The following is a 22,871-nucleotide window of genomic DNA, read 5'->3' as shown; positions in this document are numbered from 1 at the left end:
GAGAGGTGGGGGGAGTGCGACAGCACACAAAGCGTTTCCTTTGCGGGAGCAAGCCAGGGGCACCATGTGTTTGTAAGTTAATTACAAACATATAGTGTCAAGCTCGCTCCCGCAAGGCAATCGCCACACGTGCATGCGTTGCCATTGAAGGCAATGGAACGCGTGCACGTTTTTGGCTGAAAAGCCGAAGCGATTGCAAAAGGTCTTTTTGCCTATGTAGCGCATGCGCGCTGCGTAGACGAGACCTATAAAGAGGGTAAGAAAATGGACAAGAATTTATTTAAAGGTAAAAAAAGGAAGTAACTAGAGTATCCTGCACTGTTTAGCTTTAGAAATACCTTTATTTTTAAAGACATCTTGTTCTGTTATGTTATGTTACAATTTATTATATCGCGCACGTACACTGATTGGTTTCTTGGCGCTGTGTCTACGAAATGCCGGGCCCTGTTATCGTATACAAGATTTCATTCATAAGCTTGGGTAAATAACCAAGTCTTGAGAAGCCTTCTGAAACTCAAAAGGTCGGTGCAGGCTCTGATGTTAGATGGAAGGGAGTTCCAGAATCTTGGCGCCAGGACTGCAACTCTGCATCCGCCTTGACGCTTCAGTTTGTAGGGTGTTGTGACCAGAAGATTCATGTGGGCTAAGCGCAGGTTACGGGTAGGTATACGCCTTTGAATAAGGCTAGAGATGAATTTTGGGCTTGCCTCGTGCAAAGACTTAAAAATAAGATTACCGACTTTGAATGCGCAGTGTTGTGGAATGGGGTGCCTGTGTAGCTTCTTCATGAGAGGGTAGACGTGTTGCCATCTGGGCTGCTGGAAGATCAGTCTGGCCACCTGGTTCTGCACCAGTTGCAGTCTTTTAGTAAAATATGCTGGGATGCGGAATAAGAAAGAGTTGGCATAATATATATGTGATATAACCATGGCTAACACAACCTGTACCAGTGCTTCCCTCGTAAGGAGTCTACTATCTTCCTCATCTTTCTTAACTGAAGGAAGCAGGTGGAAATTGCTGATCCAATCTGGGTTTTCATTGTAAGGTCGCTGTTAATCATCACCCGAGACTCTGAGCTGAGGGGGCTGGTGTGGGGGAAGAACCCAGCTGAGAAGGCCAAAAATGTGAGCTCCAAGGGTTCTTAGTGCCCCCTATTAGAGTAAGTTCGGTCTTGTCCGGATTATCGACTTTGAATGCGCAGTGTTGTGGAATGGGGTGCCTGTGTAGCTTCTTCATGAGAGGGTAGACGTGTTGCCATCTGGGCTGCTGGAAGATCAGTCTGGCCACCTGGTTCTGCACCAGTTGCAGTCTTTTAGTAAAATATGCTGGGATGCGGAATAAGAAAGAGTTGGCATAATATATATGTGATATAACCATGGCTAACACAACCTGTACCAGTGCTTCCCTCGTAAGGAGTCTACTATCTTCCTCATCTTTCTTAACTGAAGGAAGCAGGTGGAAATTGCTGATCCAATCTGGGTTTTCATTGTAAGGTCGCTGTTAATCATCACCCGAGACTCTGAGCTGAGGGGGCTGGTGTGGGGGAAGAACCCAGCTGAGAAGGCCAAAAATGTGAGCTCCAAGGGTTCTTAGTGCCCCCTATTAGAGTAAGTTCGGTCTTGTCCGGATTAAGTTTTAAGTGGTTGCTGTTCATCCAATTACGGATGTGCAGCATAGTCGCTTGAAATTCGGACACATCTTGCAGCAAAATTGTAAAACTCTGACAAAGTCTATTTAAAATCCCAAAAGTGTATTCATTTACCTGCAGAACCGTTTCATAGTAGTACATCAGATTATATCAGTGCATTGAGGTGTATTTTACTTAGTGATAATTTTCAAACATGAATTTAGAATCAATCATGCTCCTCCCCCTCCCCCCCCCCCCCCATGCCAATAGTGAATTAAGAGGCAAGTCACCCTGTGGGTGCCCTGGGTTGCTATTATACATGAACAACATTATAGTTTAACAATTCAAACACTAGAGAAGGTTTTGTATATCGCACATCCAAAAGTCATGTTTTTTTTAGGTCCCCTTATATGTGATATTGAAGAAAATTAGTGTCAAATAAAACAGTTGCCTAGGATCACACGATTTGGTCAACTGGGGAAGCCAGGATCCTAAGTTTTCTGGTTTCATATTGTGCAATTTAGTTACTAGCTGTATATGCTTTGCCTCCCCCACACAACCTTGCTCCCCAACACATCTCAAAACCGCCACCACGCTGTCATCAGTGTAGCCCTCGATCACACCATAGAACAAAAGTGTGGGTCCCTGGGAAAATGTTTACGATCAGAGAAACAGTATTGAAGGAGTATAAAGGAATGTCGGCAGATGGAGAGACATCGAAGAGAATGTCGTTGAATACTTGTGGAGAGAAAATGCAGGCGAGGATTGCAGAGGGAGAAACGCGGAATACGAACCAGGATTACGACCTGTTTCTGGAATATAATATTAGGATAAAATGCAACGAAGAAAACTAAGGGCTGTTATTTTATGGCCTCTCACGGAAGTTCGTCGCCTCTGCCCAGTGCCCACAAGAAGGGTGCTCGGATTCATGTTCTTAGAAGTCAGCACTGGCCTGGCCGGGGTTTGAACCCGTGGCCTGTGTGTACTGGCGGCGTGTATTCGACCTTTGCGGTTTGCACGAGGAGTGACAGAAGTGAAAGGAGGGGCGGGCCGAGTCAATTCCCCTGGCAGGAGAGGGCGTGTTTACAGGCTCGCGCGCTCCAAATTCCTCTTGAACTGAGATCAACTGTTATGGAATTCGTAATCAGTTCCAACGCTGGGACCTTTTAAGGGGGACGTTCTATTCCAAATTGAATCCAGACCCTCCATTTCGATGCTTATTGATGTTTTTACTGGGTCTGTGCTGTGCATGTGATGCCCCGCAGCTGCAGGGCTCATGTTGTACCGACAGTAAATGTACTGGGCATGTCACGGGCCTTCCGTAAAATATGCACAGCCGAAGCTGCCAGCCTGATACCCAAAACTGCCAATCCTGGGGGTGCACGGGTAGAGACTGTGCTATCAAGAACCCTGACCAGGGTGCAATAGTGCCCCATGGGCGAGCAGGGTGATGTAAATGTACTCGAGTGTCTGGCGTTACTGCTTCTACATGCATGATCTTTATTACGACTGCGGTGCATGTATCGCTTAAGTCCAATTGAGATCGGCATTTCTTTCCATGTGCGTTGATGCCTCTGTAATCACCTAAGGTGTGCAGGGTCTGACTAGGGAGCTCTACTTGTGAGGTGCAGGCTGTAACAAATGTAATTGTGCAGCGCTGATTGATACAAAACTGCTAGATCCACTTGTTCTTGGATTACACATCTGTCCATTCTTTGCTTCATATTACTGTTCTTACTGCGCTTGTCCTTCTATTACAGTTCTCGCTGCACTTGACCATGTATTTCTCCTATTGGTGCGTTTGGCCATGCATTACAGCTCTTGGTGTGCTTGGACCTGTTTTACCACTCATGCTGCACTGGACCTTGTAGTACACTTCATTCCGGTCGCCTGGGCTTGTATTTCAACTCTCAGTGCTCTTGGCCTTATGTTACTACTTTCAGTGTGCTTTGGCTCGTATCACCGTTCTCCGTGCACTTGGCCTTGTATTACCGTTATCAGTTTGACTGAACTTGTATTACAGATGTGTGATCTTTGCCTTGTGTCGCACACCTACATGCGCGTAGGCATCTATGACAGCTCTCACTGCGCTTGGCTTTGTGTTACCCTTTATTACTGCTTCAGGTGTGCTTGTTCTTTGATTATACCTCTGACCATGCGGTGTGCTGGTTCTTTGATTATACCTCTGACCATGCAGTGTGCTTGTTACGTGATTATACCTCTGACCATGCAGTGTGCTTGTTACGTGATTATACCTCTGACCATGCAGTGTGCTGGTTCTGTGATTATACCTCTGACCATGCGGTGTGCTTGTTCTTTGATTATACCTCTGACCATGCAGTGTGCTTGTTCTTTGATTATACCTCTGACCATGCGGTGTGCTGGTTCTGTGATTATACCTCTGACCATGCGGTGTGCTGGTTCTGTGATTATACCTCTGACCATGCGGTGTGCTTGTTCTTTGTTATACCTCTGACCATGCGGTGGGCTTGTTCTTTGATTATACCTCTGATCATGCGGTGTGCTTGTTCTTTGATTATACCTCTGACCATGCAGTGTGCTTGTTACGTGATTATACCTCTGACCATGCAGTGTGCTTGTTACGTGATTATACCTCTGACCATGTGGTGTGCTTGTTCTTGCTTGTTCTTTGATTATACCTCTGACCATGCGGTGTGCTTGTTCTTTGATTATACCTCTGACCATGCGGTGTGCTTGTTCTTTGTTATACCTCTGACCATGCAGTGTGCTTGTTACGTGATTATACCTCTGACCATGCAGTGTGCTTGTTACGTGATTATACCTCTGACCATGTGGTGTGCTTGTTCCTTGATTATACCTCCTACCATATGGTGTGCTTGTTCTTTGATTATACCTCTGACCATGCGGTGTGCTTGTTCTTTGTTATACCTCTGACCATGCGGTGTGCTTGTTCTTTGATTATACCTCTGACCATGCAGTGTGCTTGTTCTTTGATTGTACCTCTGACCATGCAGTGTGCTTGTTACATGATTATACCTCTGACCATGTGGTGTGCTTGTTCCTTGATTATACCTGCTACCATATGGTGTGCTTGTTCTTTGATTATACCTCTGACCATGTGGTGTGCTTGTTCTTTGATTATACCTCCTACCATATGGTGTGCTTGTTCTTTGATTATACCTCTGACCATGCGGTGTGCTTGTTCTTTGATTATACCTCCTACCATATGGTGTGCTTGTTCTTTGATTATACCTCTGACCATGCGGTGTGCTTGTTCTTTCATTATTCCTCTGACCATGCGGTGTGCTTGTTCTTTGATTATTCCTCTGACCATGCAGTGTGCTTGTTCTTTGATTATACCTCTGACCATGCAGTGTGCTTGTTCTTTGATTATACCTCTGACCATGCGGTGTGCTTTTCTTTGTTATACCTCTGACCATGCAGTGTGCTTGTTCTTTGATTATACCTCTGACCAGGCGGTGATCTTGTTCTGTGATTATACCTCTGCCCATGCAGTGTGCTTGTTCCGTGATTATACCTCTGACCATGCGGTGTGCCTGTTCTGTGGTTATACCTCTGACCATGCGGTGTGCCTGTTCTGTGGTTATACCTCTGACCATGCGGTGTGCTTGTTCTGTGATTATACCTCTGACCATGCAGTGTTCTTGTTCTTTGACTATACCTCTAACGATGCAGCGTGCTTGTGCTTTCATTATACCTCTGACCATGCGTCTGACCATGCGGTGTGCTTGTTCTTTGATTATACCTCTGACCAGGCGGTGTGCTTGTTCTTTGATTATACCTCTGACCCTGCGGTGTGCTTGTTCTTTGTTATACCTCTGACCATGCGGTGTGCTTGTTCTTTGTTATACCTCTGACCATGTGGTGTGCTTGTTCTTTGACTATACCTCTAACCATGCAGCGTGCTTGTTCTTTGATTATACCTCCTACCATATGGTGTGCTTGTTCTTTGATTATACCTCTGACCATGCGGTGTGCTTGTTCTTTGATTATACCTCCTACCATATGGTGTGCTTGTTCTTTGATTATACCTCTGACCATGCGGTGTGCTTGTTCTTTCATTATTCCTCTGACCATGCAGTGTGCTTGTTCTTTGATTATACCTCTGACCATGCGGTGTGCTTGTTCTTTGATTATACCTCTGACCATGCGGTGTGCTTGTTCTTTGATTATACCTCTAACGATGCAGCGTGCTTGTTCTTTCAGTATGCTTATTGATGTTTTTACTGGGTCTGTGCTGTGCATGTGATGCCCCGCAGCTGCAGGGCTCATGTTGTACCGACAGTAAATGTACTGGGCATGTCACGGGCCTTCCGTAAAATATGCACAGCCGAAGCTGCCAGCCTGATACCCAAAACTGCCAATCCTGGGGGTGCACGGGTAGAGACTGTGCTATCAAGAACCCTGACCAGGGTGCAATAGTGCCCCATGGGCGAGCAGGGTGATGTAAATGTACTCGAGTGTCTGGCGTTACTGCTTCTACATGCATGATCTTTATTACGACTGCGGTGCATGTATCGCTTAAGTCCAATTGAGATCGGCATTTCTTTCCATGTGCGTTGATGCCTCTGTAATCACCTAAGGTGTGCAGGGTCTGACTAGGGAGCTCTACTTGTGAGGTGCAGGCTGTAACAAATGTAATTGTGCAGCGCTGATTGATACAAAACTGCTAGATCCACTTGTTCTTGGATTACACATCTGTCCATTCTTTGCTTCATATTACTGTTCTTACTGCGCTTGTCCTTCTATTACAGTTCTCGCTGCACTTGACCATGTATTTCTCCTATTGGTGCGTTTGGCCATGCATTACAGCTCTTGGTGTGCTTGGACCTGTTTTACCACTCATGCTGCACTGGACCTTGTAGTACACTTCATTCCGGTCGCCTGGGCTTGTATTTCAACTCTCAGTGCTCTTGGCCTTATGTTACTACTTTCAGTGTGCTTTGGCTCGTATCACCGTTCTCCGTGCACTTGGCCTTGTATTACCGTTATCAGTTTGACTGAACTTGTATTACAGATGTGTGATCTTTGCCTTGTGTCGCACACCTACATGCGCGTAGGCATCTATGACAGCTCTCACTGCGCTTGGCTTTGTGTTACCCTTTATTACTGCTTCAGGTGTGCTTGTTCTTTGATTATACCTCTGACCATGCGGTGTGCTGGTTCTTTGATTATACCTCTGACCATGCAGTGTGCTTGTTACGTGATTATACCTCTGACCATGCAGTGTGCTTGTTACGTGATTATACCTCTGACCATGCAGTGTGCTGGTTCTGTGATTATACCTCTGACCATGCGGTGTGCTTGTTCTTTGATTATACCTCTGACCATGCAGTGTGCTTGTTCTTTGATTATACCTCTGACCATGCGGTGTGCTGGTTCTGTGATTATACCTCTGACCATGCGGTGTGCTGGTTCTGTGATTATACCTCTGACCATGCGGTGTGCTTGTTCTTTGTTATACCTCTGACCATGCGGTGGGCTTGTTCTTTGATTATACCTCTGATCATGCGGTGTGCTTGTTCTTTGATTATACCTCTGACCATGCAGTGTGCTTGTTACGTGATTATACCTCTGACCATGCAGTGTGCTTGTTACGTGATTATACCTCTGACCATGTGGTGTGCTTGTTCTTGCTTGTTCTTTGATTATACCTCTGACCATGCGGTGTGCTTGTTCTTTGATTATACCTCTGACCATGCGGTGTGCTTGTTCTTTGTTATACCTCTGACCATGCAGTGTGCTTGTTACGTGATTATACCTCTGACCATGCAGTGTGCTTGTTACGTGATTATACCTCTGACCATGTGGTGTGCTTGTTCCTTGATTATACCTCCTACCATATGGTGTGCTTGTTCTTTGATTATACCTCTGACCATGCGGTGTGCTTGTTCTTTGTTATACCTCTGACCATGCGGTGTGCTTGTTCTTTGATTATACCTCTGACCATGCAGTGTGCTTGTTCTTTGATTGTACCTCTGACCATGCAGTGTGCTTGTTACATGATTATACCTCTGACCATGTGGTGTGCTTGTTCCTTGATTATACCTGCTACCATATGGTGTGCTTGTTCTTTGATTATACCTCTGACCATGTGGTGTGCTTGTTCTTTGATTATACCTCCTACCATATGGTGTGCTTGTTCTTTGATTATACCTCTGACCATGCGGTGTGCTTGTTCTTTGATTATACCTCCTACCATATGGTGTGCTTGTTCTTTGATTATACCTCTGACCATGCGGTGTGCTTGTTCTTTCATTATTCCTCTGACCATGCGGTGTGCTTGTTCTTTGATTATTCCTCTGACCATGCAGTGTGCTTGTTCTTTGATTATACCTCTGACCATGCAGTGTGCTTGTTCTTTGATTATACCTCTGACCATGCGGTGTGCTTTTCTTTGTTATACCTCTGACCATGCAGTGTGCTTGTTCTTTGATTATACCTCTGACCAGGCGGTGATCTTGTTCTGTGATTATACCTCTGCCCATGCAGTGTGCTTGTTCCGTGATTATACCTCTGACCATGCGGTGTGCCTGTTCTGTGGTTATACCTCTGACCATGCGGTGTGCCTGTTCTGTGGTTATACCTCTGACCATGCGGTGTGCTTGTTCTGTGATTATACCTCTGACCATGCAGTGTTCTTGTTCTTTGACTATACCTCTAACGATGCAGCGTGCTTGTGCTTTCATTATACCTCTGACCATGCGTCTGACCATGCGGTGTGCTTGTTCTTTGATTATACCTCTGACCAGGCGGTGTGCTTGTTCTTTGATTATACCTCTGACCCTGCGGTGTGCTTGTTCTTTGTTATACCTCTGACCATGCGGTGTGCTTGTTCTTTGTTATACCTCTGACCATGTGGTGTGCTTGTTCTTTGACTATACCTCTAACCATGCAGCGTGCTTGTTCTTTCATTATACCTCTGATCATGCGTCTGACCATGCAGTGTGCTTGTTCTTTGATTATACCTCTGACCATGCGGTGTGCTTGTTCTTTGATTATACCTCTGACCATGCGGTGTGCTTGTTCTTTGATTATACCTCTAACGATGCAGCGTGCTTGTTCTTTCATTATGCGTCTGACCATGCGGTGTGCTTGTTCTTTGATTATACCTCTGACCAGGCGGTGTGCTTGTTCTTTGATTATACCTCTGACCCTGCGGTGTGCTTGTTCTTTGTTATACCTCTGACCATGCGGTGTGCTTGTTCCGTGATTATACCTCTGACCATGCGGTGTGCTTGTTCTTTGATTATACCTCTGACCATGCAGTGTGCTTGTTCTTTGATTATACCTCTGACCAGGCGGTGTGCTTGTTCTGTGATTATACCTCTGACCATGCAGTGTGCTTGTTCCGTGATTATACCTCTGACCATGCGGTGTGCCTGTTCTGTGGTTATACCTCTGACCATGCGGTGTGCTTGTTCTGTGATTATACCTCTGACCATGCAGTGTTCTTGTTCTTTGACTATACCTCTAACGATGCAGCGTGCTTGTTCTTTCATTATGCGTCTGACCATGCGGTGTGCTTGTTCTTTGATTATACCTCTGACCAGGCGGTGTGCTTGTTCTTTGATTATACCTCTGACCCTGCGGTGTGCTTGTTCTTTGTTATATCTCTGACCATGCGGTGTGCTTGTTCTTTGTTATACCTCTGACCATGTGGTGTGCTTGTTCTTTGACTATACCTCTAACCATGCAGCGTGCTTGTTCTTTCATTATACCTCTGATCATGCGTCTGACCATGCAGTGTGCTTGTTCTTTGATTATACCTCTGACCATGCGGTGTGCTTGTTCTTTGATTATACCTCTGACCATGCGGTATGCTTGTTCTTTGATTATACCTCTAACGATGCAGTGTGCTTGTTCTTTCATTATGCGTCTGACCATGCGGTGTGCTTGTTCTTTGATTATACCTCTGACCAGGCGGTGTGCTTGTTCTTTGATTATACCTCTGACCCTGCGGTGTGCTTGTTCTTTGTAATACCTCTGACCATGCGGTGTGCTTGTTCTTTATTATACCTCTGACCATGCGGTGTGCTTGTTCTTTGACTATACCTCTAACCATGCAGCGTGCTTGTTCTTTCATTATACCTCTGATCATGCGTCTGACCATGCAGTGTGCTTGTTCTTTGATTATACCTCTGACCATGCGGTGTGCTTGTTCTTTGATTATACCTCTGACCATGCGGTGTGCTTGTTCTTTGATTATACCTCTGACCATGCGGTGTGCTTGTTCTTTGTTATACCTCTGACCATGCGGTGTGCTTGTTCTTTGATTATACCTCTGACCATGCAGTGTGCTTGTTCTTTGATTATACCTCTGACCAGGCGGTGTGCTTGTTCTTTGGTTATACCTCTGACCATGCGGTGTGCTTGTTCTTTGTTATACCTCTGACCATGCGGTGTGCTTGTTCTTTGATTATACCTCTGACCATGCAGTGTGCTTGTTCTTTGATTATACCTCTGACCAGGCGGTGTGCTTGTTCTTTGATTATACCTCTGACCATGCGGTGTGCTTGTTCTTTGTTATACCTCTGACCATGCGGTGTGCTTGTTCTTTGATTATACCTCTGACCATGCGGTGTGCTTGTTCTTTGATTATACCTCTGACCATGCGGTGTGCTTGTTCTTTGATTATACCTCTGACCATGCGGTGTGCTTGTTCTTTGTTATACCTCTGACCAGGCGGTGTGCTTGTTCTTTGATTATACCTCTGACCCTGCGGTGTGCTTGTTCTTTGTTATACCTCTGACCATGCGGTGTGCTTGTTCTTTATTATACCTCTGACCATGCGGTGTGCTTGTTCTTTGACTATACCTCTAACCATGCAGCGTGCTTGTTCTTTCATTATACCTCTGATCATGCGTCTGACCATGCAGTGTGCTTGTTCTTTGATTATACCTCTGACCATGCGGTATGCTTGTTCTTTGATTATACCTCTGACCATGCGGTGTGCTTGTTCTTTGTTATACCTCTGACCATGCGGTGTGCTTGTTCTTTGATTATACCTCTGACCATGCAGTGTGCTTGTTCTTTGATTATATCTCTGACCAGGCGGTGTGCTTGTTCTTTGGTTATACCTCTGACCATGCAGTGTGCTTGTTCTTTGTTATACCTCTGACCATGCGGTGTGCTTGTTCTTTGATTATACCTCTGACCATGCAGTGTGCTTGTTCTTTGATTATACCTCTGACCAGGCGGTGTGCTTGTTCTTTGATTATACCTCTGACCATGCGGTGTGCTTGTTCTTTGTTATACCTCTGACCATGCGGTGTGCTTGTTCTTTGATTATACCTCTGACCATGTGGTGTGCTTGTTCTTTGATTATACCTCTGACCATGCGGTGTGCTTGTTCTTTGATTATACCTCTGACCATGCGGTGTGCTTGTTCTTTGTTATACCTCTGACCATGCGGTGTGCTTGTTCTTGCTTGTTCTTTGAGTATACCACTGACCAGGCGGTGTGCTTGTTCTTTGATTATACCTCTGACCAGGCGGTGTGCTTGTTCTTTGATTATACCTCTGACCATGCGGTGTGCTTGTTCTTTGTTATACCTCTGACCAGGCGGTGTGCTTGTTCTTTGATTATACCTCTGACCATGCGGTGTGCTTGTTCTTTGTTATACCTCTGACCAGGCGGTGTGCTTGTTCTTTGATTATACCTCTGACCATGCGGTGTGCTTGTTCTTTGTTATACCTCTGACCAGGCGGTGTGCTTGTTCTTTGATTTTACCTCTGACCATGCGGTGTGCTTGTTCTTTGTTATACCTCTGACGAGGCGGTGTGCTTGTTCTTTGATTATACCTCTGACCATGCGGTGTGCTTGTTCTTTGTTATACCTCTGACGAGGCGGTGTGCTTGTTCTTTGTTATACCTCTGACGAGGCGGTGTGCTTGTTCTTTGATTTTACCTCTGGCAATGCTTTCCTCCTATTACTATTGCAGATGCGCTCGGTCTTGTATTACAGCTCTCGCTGCCCTTGGCCTAATTTGACATCTCTTGATGTCCTTGCCCACTGATGCATGATAGGCTTGGAGCTCACAAACCAATTAACAGCACATAATACGTGCATCTTAACTGTTGCGGTGTCTTTCCCAGGGAGATTTCCCTCCTGCTCCCTGAGATGAGCCGCTAGTCTTTCAGCGGGGTGTCCCCACACACACACACACACACACACACACGCACACACAAATACCACACTAGGGTGGCCCACCTGCACTAGGTGGATTTTTTCATTACAGCTCTGGTTGCGAGACAGGAACAGGAAGGAATTCTCCCTCGCAGATACTCCACAACAGTTAAGGTGTACTACTGTGGTTTAGTTGTATTTTTTTCTGAGCACCACACCTGGAATTCGGAGGGCCGAAGCGCCAGTGCCCCTTTGACATCTGTCCTTATGAATGCCCATGACCTGGGAGCCGAAGGCGCTAGAGAGGGGCATCACCGAGTTGACGAGCATCTGGAGGTGGGGGTGTGACTTTTAACCATCGGAACAGAAAAAAGTCAGGGAATACGAAGCAACATCCCTATACTTTTTTTTAAGAAGCACCCTACGGATCAGTCTCACCATCTGGGAGAAATGTGAATGTATCTACACACTAAATAGAGTGAAGGTCTAACTCTTCTCTTCTACAAGTGTGATCCAAGCTTCTTAGTGGTAGTCAGCTTGCTTAAGAGCTCCAAGAAGAGGCATCATGAACCCACTGCTTGGTCTTGGCGCTGTGCGGTGGTTCTGAGTGTGCTTGCTCTTCTGTTCCATATCTAGCTGTGGTTGGTCATGTGCTGCAGCTCTACGCGTGCTTTGGCTTCTGGTACATCAGCAGCCTTGCTCAGCATGATGCTGCCGGCTTAGGAGGGTCGCTGTCTAGTGTTTCTGCTTTAGTCGTGGATTTCCTAATGTTACAGATAGAGCTAAGTGTGAGTTTGGGTCACCTCTTGTGGGCACATGGCCTAGGTGTGCTGTCTGGTGTTATTCTCTGGCACATTGAGCTCTGTTAACCCTCGTCCAAGGAAACAATGGAGTTTGACCTTTCCACCGTGTACACCAGCACCATGCATTGCATGCTTATACAATGTGCTTTGCCACACGGCAAATATCTGGTTCCATCCCTTCAGATCTGTAGATAGCGCCACTGCTATTATTGCCAGCGTTGCGACTAGAGAGGCCGGGTACTATTGGGTGAAGTGCCTCTCAATGGCCCATTCTGAAGCTAGAGTATGTAAACACAATGTAAATCCAAGCTTTTTATACAGTGGGCAATGATGCAACATGTAGTTAGTCTTTCGCTGGGGTACGTAAGGAAAGCGAGGCAAGTTGCCCAATATCACTCGATGTGGTGGACCGTGTAGCAAGCGGTATTAAAAGATGAGTCTTGCCAAATACATAACTTAACCACCATATATATCTCTGCCTCAACAGAGTCATAAAATATTTGATCTTTAAAGAAAGCTTTCATGATGAAGGGCATGCTTGGCCAGTGTTGGGAGGCATGTTTTAATGTTTCGTCTTTTGAAAGCTTGTGTTATGTGCGGCCTAACAGGACCAGTGAACTTGAGGGAATGTGAGGTACCAGATATGCATTTACGGTCTTACAGCACCACCTGCTGGAAACATCGAATTTCACTTGGAGTTGAGTGCTTTATGTTTTCCACCAGGGCCTGGGGACGTGTCACAATTGATATCGCCCTGGAGTCCAATAACATCTGTTATTTGATCGAACAATTACCTCATAATTTCTGTTTATAATTCCTACTGCTATGGAGTCACGCATTTTGGGAGGTGGGTTGCACACATCTGGACTTGAGGCAAACAAGCGGTTGTAAAGATTTCTATCCAAGAAAGAGTCTTCAAATGCGTCCTGGAAGCTTAATCAGGGGCTCATTGTGAAATATGTATCTTACGTTTTACATCTCTCCCGATTTATATGCGCGTATCCTCCTTTTATTGCCCCAGCTGTATGAATTGTTTTCGATTTTACCCAGAAATATTTGGAATGCACGTCATTGAAAGATTGTAAATAAATAATATATTTTATTTTGGAAGTCGCCAGTAATAAACATCTCAAAACTTAATTCCAATCCTGGTATCAATGTGCTTAATAGTTCGTCCCATAGGAAAAATACACATTTGCTAAATTGTACGTTTCAAATGTATTCTAAATATTAATCACATACATTTGTGAATCCACCAATTAATGCAGAGTCAAAGTCAGGATTACATGATCCAAATTAAGCAGGTCTGTTCACTTTAAAGTCCCTATGCTACTTTCCTTTGTTTACAGTTCACCTGAGTTCACTGCCACCACTTCTTGAAATGTCTGGATTACGTGAGGTAATCGGCATTACTCGCAGGCTATTCTTTCCCGTAGCATTCTTGACAACGTGAGGTTTGCAGCCTCCCTGTCCGACCAATCAAATCCCTGGATTGTATCCGCGCTCCGGCTTGCTGTCGATATCCACCTCTGTGGAATTCCAATTGAAGCTCAGGTTAGATGCCCTTCACATCTAACATGGGCTTCAATTGGAATTCCACAGAGCATATTATCAAGCCCATTATCGACGTTTTAGCGGCAGTTTTCTGCCGCCAAAGCGGCGATAATTTTATCGCCTGTCTTGATAATATGCCCCTAGGTATACATGGGCCGTGGCTTTGTGCTTTCCACTGGTGGTGGTCATTTTTTTCAGTCCCAGGTGCGTGGGCAGTTCATTAGTCCCTACTTTCAATCTTTGCTTTAGCGCCGTAGTATGGCGCAGGAACTGACCCTGAGGCATGTCATATTCATCCCTTGGTTCCTCAATATCCAATCTTGCACCAACCAGCTCACCTACCTGGTAGAGGTTTCCTACACTTGGTAGGACTTTTCCTTTCCCTGATTTCAGCCCTCCCCGGTCTTTCACCATACGTAGGACATGTAGCGCTTCAATAGGTAACTGGTGCATATGGTGTAACTGTGCGACTTTAGTGGAGGCATCTATTCCATCAGTATTTAAGTACGCACCCCACTGCTGTGATTGTCTCCCAGTAACCGCCATGTTTTTCTGTGATTTGCTTGTCACTGGGAGACTTTGAAAATACACACTTTTGAGCTTTCTATACATTAAGCTGTCTCTGTATTCTTGCTGTGCTGTGCCTTTCTTTGTGGGGGGAAGGCATACCTTTGAGGGGCATGTTACTGCCACAGCGAAGCTAAGGGATGAAGCTTTGTGTATATTATGCAGAAACTGCTCTGCTAAAGTTTGCAGGGGAGCCCGACCACAAGCAGGAGTTCCTCCTCCTGCGGGCTCCACCTTCTCCATGCTCTGGCAGAGTGCGCCGCTCTGTTTATCGCACTGCTGTGGAGCTGGCTGTTCCTGCAGCCTCTGCTGCTCACCTCTCACTGGTCAGGGGTCAAGTGCCCTCATAGTGAAGATACACACTAAGTTCCGGATTACCAAACAGGCAAAGTAGGCACAGGCCTATGGACCCCACTCCTTTATGGGGCCCGGCGACAACGGATGAAAAGGATAGTGATTTGATCTTGAAAGAAAACTACAATCAAGCTTTCTTAAATTGTTTCCAAAAGATAGAAACAAATAAATCAACTCAAAGAAACAAAAACCTTAAATTAAAGAGTCTATAGAGAAAATACTGTTTTCATGTAATGTAGTGGTTTATTAACATTTTTGGATGGTGAAATTAAAAAAGTATTAGGAGATAATTTGCGAGGGGGGAGGGCAACATCTCAACTGCATAGATAGGAGTCTCCACAGCGTTTAATCCGGCACTGTGCCCGCTACCTTGCCAATACAGGGCGAGGAATGTCTGCAGCACCTTTTGCACGTTCAAAGCCTGCCTGCAGTGCCCACCTGCTCTCAGTTCCATCCTCTCTGGTGATGGACCCTTTCAGATACCAATATCACATCAGCAGGTGCCACTTCACAGGGTCCCATGTAATGCCTTGCCTACTTTCACGTTGTATCCTTCACAACACGAGGATTTCACCAGTGAACTGAAACCAATTACACTATCAGAGGCAGGCTGAAAAGAACGACTTTTACAGCAACGTTTCAAAACTCCCTGCACTCCCTTGGAGTGTATTTGTGGAAGCAGAAAGGAATGTGCAACAAGCTTTTGAAACCATGAAAACCATGCATCTTAGCACCTAGAGCTAGCAACAGACGATCCCGCACTCTGACATTCAGAAGGAACGTTTGAAACCTGTATGAAAGCTGACGTCTTTGCATGGTGGGCAGTAAAGCTACAAGTTAACTGAGCCGTATTTTGCAATATCTGCAGCCAGCCCTGGCTTTGAAGAAATGGCATAAGCATTGTGGGACGTACAGTTAAGAATTTAGCACATACTTTACATACATTACATACTTGGCCGACTATCCAGCAAACAAAGAACTATTTGCTATCAGAAACATGTTGTTTTATTAGATTAAAATTAAAATATCTTATGTTCTATATTTGTAAAGTCTTGAACGTACATGACATATCTTGAGTGTAAAAACAAATTGGGTTTTAGCGGGGTGAAAAACAATAATCATAATCCTTGTCAGGGTGAACCATAAAATCACTAAGTTATACTGTGCTTAACCCTCTGGTAGCTTGGCACAATAGCTGTCATACTTAACTAAGGGGCAATGTGTAAAGTATTTATGCATCACACAAACAGTAATGAAGTGAAAACACAACACAACAAAAATCCTAAACCAATTTAGAAAAATAGAGTAAACATTAGTAAATAATGTGAGACCAAAACAAAAAAAATCCAATCAGTAGATCTGAAATTTTAAAGGGGTAAGTAAAAAATAGTGCCAAGAAGTATAAAGCACGGTGTGTACCTGCTCTTCTCACTAGACCAGGACAGAGTCACAAGTTCAGGCCAACCGCTTTGAGTGTGGGCCAGATAAAATGGACCAGAATAGTCCCACTGGAAAGTTACTTTCTCAAAGTCGAGCACGCAGAATTCAAAGCTTCAGGATTTCACAGGAGGAGCTCATCTGATGCCAGCCAAGGGTCCAGGACCCTGTGACAGCAACTCACTCCAGCAGAGCCAGCAAGGCGCAGGCAGGTCCAGCTGCACAGGCCATCTGGGCAGTTGCAGAGAGGTCTCTCGAGCTTGTTGTGTCCCTGTAGCTCAGAAGAGTAGACTAACTGACCTTTGGAGCCACTCGGGTTAGCCTGGGATGAATGGAGCAGTTCCAGTTGAAAGAGAGCATGTACTTTTCTAGAAAATATGGTCATTTTTATTTAATACTTTCACTGCAAGGTTATAGCTGTCAAATTTAGGTGGCTACATGTTTTAAAAAATACTTATGGTGGCATTTGCTTGCAACAAAATGCACTAACTTGGCAATGTCAGACCTATTGACTTTGCCAATGCATGTTTTAATTATATAACTCCATAGCCATTATAATATGTTGTGCAGTGAAAATACATTGTTCATATATCCGAGGAAACCAACAAGTGTATAGTTTGAGTACAGTTAAGTGTACATATTTAGACTACACATGTGAGGAAGTGATCTTTATTAAAGGTCACAGACAATCTGTATAGACTCGTTATAGCATCAGTTTGATGTTTACAGATGCACCCTGTTCCATGTTGGTGATCATGTCATTGAAGTAGAAGCACAAAGAGCTGAGATTTGAACCCGAGCAGATCACACGGCAGATGTATGGCATGAGTGTGACACATTCTTCAATGTGCTTTTTTCCGCAGGAGTGCCAGGTGCTGTCCCAGGAGTAGGTCCCGGTGGCATCCCTATCAGTGTTCCAGGAGGAGGGCAGTACTACCCCGGAGGCGTGTACCCAGGTGAGATGCTGTTTGTTGCACTGATCCTCGGTGAAATGTCTCACTGGTAGAGGGATAGCAGAGGGTGCAACAAGGGTGGTGCTGGAGAAAAGCCATCAATCCTTCTTCTTCTGATGGAAGTACCAAGGTCTAGCTGTGAAGTGACCTCTGGGAGATGTGGTAGCTGCCACCCTCTAGTGTAGCAAGCAGACAGGTGGTCTCTAAGCTTAAGGCACACAGTGGGCGTTTTATAACAGGTCATGGGCAGCGTTAGGGCAACTGGCTGTAGAGGCCATCTTTGCTCCCACCTGGAGCACTGACACTGGCAGGCAGCCTCAACAATCTATGGAGAGCTCTGAAGTCAGTGAGTGGCATCACACCTAGACGTGAACAGGTACTGAGACCACTTAGGGGAGCGCCGACTGTGTCACTGTGTCACAGAACAGGAATGCTTGAACCATCTGTAGAGGTGAGCCGGGTCAGTATACTACACGCGATATATCACACGACCATAAAATATCACCTGCATTTACCTACCACTGCGGTAAAGTGGGCTGTATATAATTATTTTTTTAAATTCCACTTATCATTTTCTTACAGAAGTGTAGGCGGAATTTTGAATAGTAAATATGTACTTACCTTTCAATGTAGTGGGTACGACATTATTGTCAGTCGATTTAGTGACGTAAACCTCTTGAAATCACTGGAATGGCCTAAGTGTGTCTCGGAAACAGATCTGAAATTCACCCATCTTGAACACTTTCTTAGTGGCATTTTGCTGCATTTAGTGAGGCACCTGCAGTGGAAAGCTTGCAGTGACAAATGCTCAATTGAAGAATCTTTAAAAGAGGGGCTGAATGGGAGGTTGGTATGAGGCCCTCTGGGAGCATGCGCCCCCTTGGCACTGTTTACTTGTCCTGTTTCCTGTTTTAAAAATCTGTCTGTTAAGTTATTCATAAGTGAAGGCTGTTGTATGTTAGTAATTAGATAGACAGACCACATGATTGGGTTAGGTTATGTACTGTAGCTTGGCAACACGATGCCAATGGAATGGGGAATTTAGAAGGATGTCACTATGTGAAGCCAGCACTGGCACTTGCTGATCCGGTTCTGCCAAGGTTGCTCGCACCCTTATTCTTGAACATAAAAAAGAGAAAAAGAAGGATTTTGTCAAGCGTGCTCTTTGTATTGGCCACGAGGATGGGATGTACCCTTACGAGGACCAACCCTGAGTAAAAGTTTGTGGGCAGACTGCTCAAGTTGTTAGTGGTAACGGTCAACGCAAGTGGAGGAGCTTCGTGCACCTGAGGACAACGTCAGGGTCATGTGGAGTGCAGCTATGTCCGCAAGTATGAGGAGCGCAGTGATGTTGTGTGAGTAAAATAAGGAGTTTTAAATTTATGCTACTGTGAGGAAGGAGTGCGAGACAAGCACGAACATATGGCGGGCATGAGCAGAACATGAGCAAGGAGTTTGTGTTGGTTGCATGGCAACGGTATATGAGGCAGCAGAGCATAGTGCCCCATGCAAAGTGGAACTTGGTGCATGTGCAGTCTTTGAGACGACTACGCATCTTGAAGGGTTGAAGAAACGTGCACAGTACTGTGTGGAGTGCGTCAGGCTGCATTGCGTAGATGTGCATAGTCCCATGTGGAGCGCGTCAAGGCTGCAGTTTGAGTGCGTTGAACTGCCATCGCTGTGTACGGCTTGTGTAAAATAGTGGAACGAAAGGGTAACGCTAATCGGATTTTACCAATTCATCTTGCGGTGCAGAGAGGAGTGTCTGATCGCTGAAAGGGTTGAGAGGAAGCATTTCATGTGACCCATTGGTGACCTTTGTGCATCCCGCCATTTTTGGAGATGGTCTCCGTCCCTACCCACGACCCAGACCCGCCATTTTGTTTGACCTTTGTTCCATACCTTCTTCCCTCCCCACCCCTCCTGATGACCCTTGATCGTTTTTTCTCTTTCTGCTGGACTGCCTTAAATACATATATATGTATATATGTATTATATAATTGTCCATGCCTAATCGTTGCTAAAATGTAATCCCGTGTGAATTTACGATTTGTATATATAGAACTCTAACCACTAGTATATGTAGTTGACCTTTGTACTTAAACTCTAAAATCACATAGTATATCTGTTTGTATCTCTTCCTTGAGTGACTTTACAATTGTACATGTGCAATTTTTTCCTGTTTACATCTCTTCCTTGAGTGACTTTAAACCTTGTACATTTGCAATTTTGTTCTGCTTGTATCTCTTATGTAACTCATGTAATCCAAATTCCTTATGTAACGCAACTGGTTATTTTGTAAAGCGCTCTGACACCTTCGGGTAATGTTCGCGCTATATAAAATAGCATTAAATAAAATAAATAAAATAAAAGAATCCCATGTAGCCTATCGGAAGATAACAGGAAGTCCTCAACATTTGATCCGGGAAGCCTACTTGGTGGACGACTAGACTGATAACCTACTGTTTAAAGGATTATTTATTCTACTATTCCTTGGCAAAGTTGTTGACAACGATGGCTACGTTTATTATATTAATGTATGTTTCCTTCACCTGAGACAATGGTGACTATGTTTGTTGTTTTAATGTGTTGTGTAATATTTGTGTAAAACTCATATTGTGTTGTAGTGTGTGTTAAACCAGGCAGGCTATTCCAGCTCCTCCTGTTTTCCTAAATGCCCCCGGGGATCTAAGTTTGCCCTGGGAGGATTGACAAGAAGCATTTGAGACGGATTTTGAAGCATTAGGGGTAACCATTTGTGTAGCCCAGAGCAAGTTGACCTTATTAAAACATAGTTTGTGAGTCGAGGGGAGGAAGGCGTTGAAGACTATGTGGAAATGTTGACATGGAGAACAATGTAGAGTCGGATGAGGAGGATACGTACAGTATTGCTATGAAAGCGCTGGAAGTGCACTATGGGAAGATTGTTAGCCTCACAAGTCATGGGTGCAAGCATCTAGTGAATCAATAGATCAGTATGTTGGTGCATTGTGTACATTAACTGTCACGTGTAATTTTCAAGATCTTCTTAGGAGACAATACAAGATCAGTTAATCAATCGTACAGGAAATATGAGGATTTAAAAACATTGTTACATGTGGAAGATCCATATCTAGAAAAGGCCATTGAAGTTGCTAATTGCATTTAAGATATATCGCGTTATGTGAAAGAGTTAGAGAAAAAAAGGGGGTGATGAGGCTGTGGTACAAGTAATAAACAAAGAGGGTAAGTACAGGAAAGGGGAGATTAAAGAGGGAAATAACTGTGAAGGAGAAAAAAGGGTGTGCTACAGGTGTGGGAGAATAAGGCATGTGGCATCTTCCAGTAATTGCCTGCCAATGAAGGCCAAATGTTTTAAATGCAACATAATTGGGCACTTTTCAGGAGTGTGTTACCAAAGGAAACTTCAGTGTTAAAGTGGTGTGAACTTTGTACGAGGATACACCGGTGGGGTTGAAGAATGTTCATCTGACAAAGACATTGAAGTGCTAATGTTGGATGATATCACAAAAAATGCTCATGATCTAGAATTCCTAGTGGAGGAAAAAGGGACAAAGGGAATATGTTGCATGATAATCAGTATAGTCTTCCTATGTGCATTGTGTCAGTCAATTGACTTCAGGTGCAAATGTGGGCATATTCATGTTCGCTAATGCGCTCATTGATCAAGAAACTTGGAAAAGCTTGAGAAACTAAGAACTATCTACAACTAAGGTGGAAAAAGTTGGATACGAGTTAATAAATTGCCTGTTATTGGATGTTTCCAAACCAAGTTATCTTTTAAACGCAGATAAATCACATGCTGCATCTATGTGGTAGAAAAACGGCAATTTCTATGAGGTTGGAGAACCTAAAGAGCTTTGAATATTGTATTAAATCCTAACACTGTGGGGCAAGTGTTGTCGGTAGCCAGTGGACATGCTGAAATGTGGAAGAGTGAATTCCCAACCTTGTTTAGATGTATATATTGGGGCACCATCAAGGCTGTTTTACACATATCTTGGTCTAATCTGCGGTGGCATGGTGTGCAATATAACAATGAACTGGGATGTGGCCTGGCGTAATTACCAGTCGCTGAGATTCATTTAATCTTTCCACCCATCAGTTTTTGGTTTACTAGGCCTTTGACGAGCACTTTATATTGTAATGTGGCCTTGATATATTGGTTAACAAGACCCCTGCTCGACCCACCAAAGGAAAACTCATTCCTGCTGCAATGGCTAGCTGCCTATACATATGCATGTTGAAAAGGCTTGCAAGACCCAACCTCTTGTGGGGTCTACCTGGAGGTTAACACTTACTTGGTTGGGTGGCTGGAGGCCAAATGACACAGACGTTTATGTGCTGTACCGCAAGGTAACCAACAATTATAAACCAAATCACCCACTGTCTAAACATACAGTACCTGTTATGCTACTTTTCTTCAAATATAATTTTTAACCATTTGCATGGTCGTTTAGCTTTTTCAGAATCTATACACACTTTATGGTTCTGGGATTTTTCTTTGGCCGAAATCAAAGTGGCCTTAGGATATTGCATTTGCTTGGATTTCATATTGTTTAGTAGTGCGACCTCCTTGATAGCTGGTGGTAAGGTTAGAATAGTCAATGTATTGTTTGGTAATTAATTCATTTCCTCTAAATGGGTGAAATGTGGCTTAGTGAGAGCATACGGATGTGTTGGTGAAGTAGAGAATGCTTTGCCAACTATACAGTTCAGTGCCATAGTGTGAGCATAGGGCTGCCGGGAGTTGTATCTAACAGGTATTGTTGGTATTGTGCAGAGTCTGAACATAACTTGATACAAAAGCATTGCTGTGATGGCAAATTTAGCCAGCTAAGTCGTTTTGAGTCATATTCTGTGCATGTTGGCGCCAGGAAGTCCTATCTGTTGCAATATGGATCTGCTGTTGAGGTGGCAAACACTTCACCAAATATATGGGTTGAAGCTGTGATGTAGGGGTGGATAACAAGATGCAAACCATGATGAGTTTTCCACTCAAGGAAAACCCATGGTCTACACAGAGATGTACATATTTGGATACTGTTGAAAGACTCAACCTTCTACAAGGTCTACTATAGGAAAACCACAACCACGGAGCACATAACCACTGTCCACATAAATATGCATACAGGTGTTCGAGAAGGTTACAAGAACCTCAACCTCAAATAGCTCCTACAGATCTGCCAACTAACATGGTACCACAATGTGTCACATAATATCGGCACCCTTTACACAGTCACCTGGTGAGGAGCCAGTATCACATGGTGGCAGGAAAGATGAGCTGGAAACCACTGCAATGAGTGAGTTCTCAGCTGGTCATTCTAGCTCTGAACAGCGGATGTCCTTTTAGATGTGTGAAAACCTTAGCAAGCTTTTTTTGAGACAGGGTAGGCAGGGGGGTGGGGAGGTGGCGTTGATTGAGGCAGGGAAAAAAGTACCTCA

At 44.5% G+C, this 22,871-nt stretch overlaps 1 protein-coding gene across 26 annotated transcripts in view; it reads left to right on the top strand.

Moving 5' to 3' along the window:
• ELN (elastin) overlaps positions 1 to 22,871 on the top strand; it is a 338,132-nt gene that overhangs the window by 115,454 nt on the left and 199,807 nt on the right. For all 26 annotated transcript variants that reach the window (XM_085649707.1, XM_085649706.1, XM_085649705.1 and 23 more), the window contains exon 2: positions 17,337 to 17,429. In XM_085649707.1, the coding sequence (XP_085505833.1) occupies positions 17,337 to 17,429 (93 nt within the window). The remainder of the gene's footprint in view (positions 1 to 17,336; positions 17,430 to 22,871) is intronic.

This window comes from Triturus cristatus, chromosome 3_2, assembly GCF_964204655.1.
Source record: "Triturus cristatus chromosome 3_2, aTriCri1.1, whole genome shotgun sequence".
In the NCBI taxonomy this organism is placed as follows: domain Eukaryota; kingdom Metazoa; phylum Chordata; class Amphibia; order Caudata; family Salamandridae; genus Triturus; species Triturus cristatus.
This window is presented reverse-complemented; position numbering and strand designations above follow the sequence as displayed.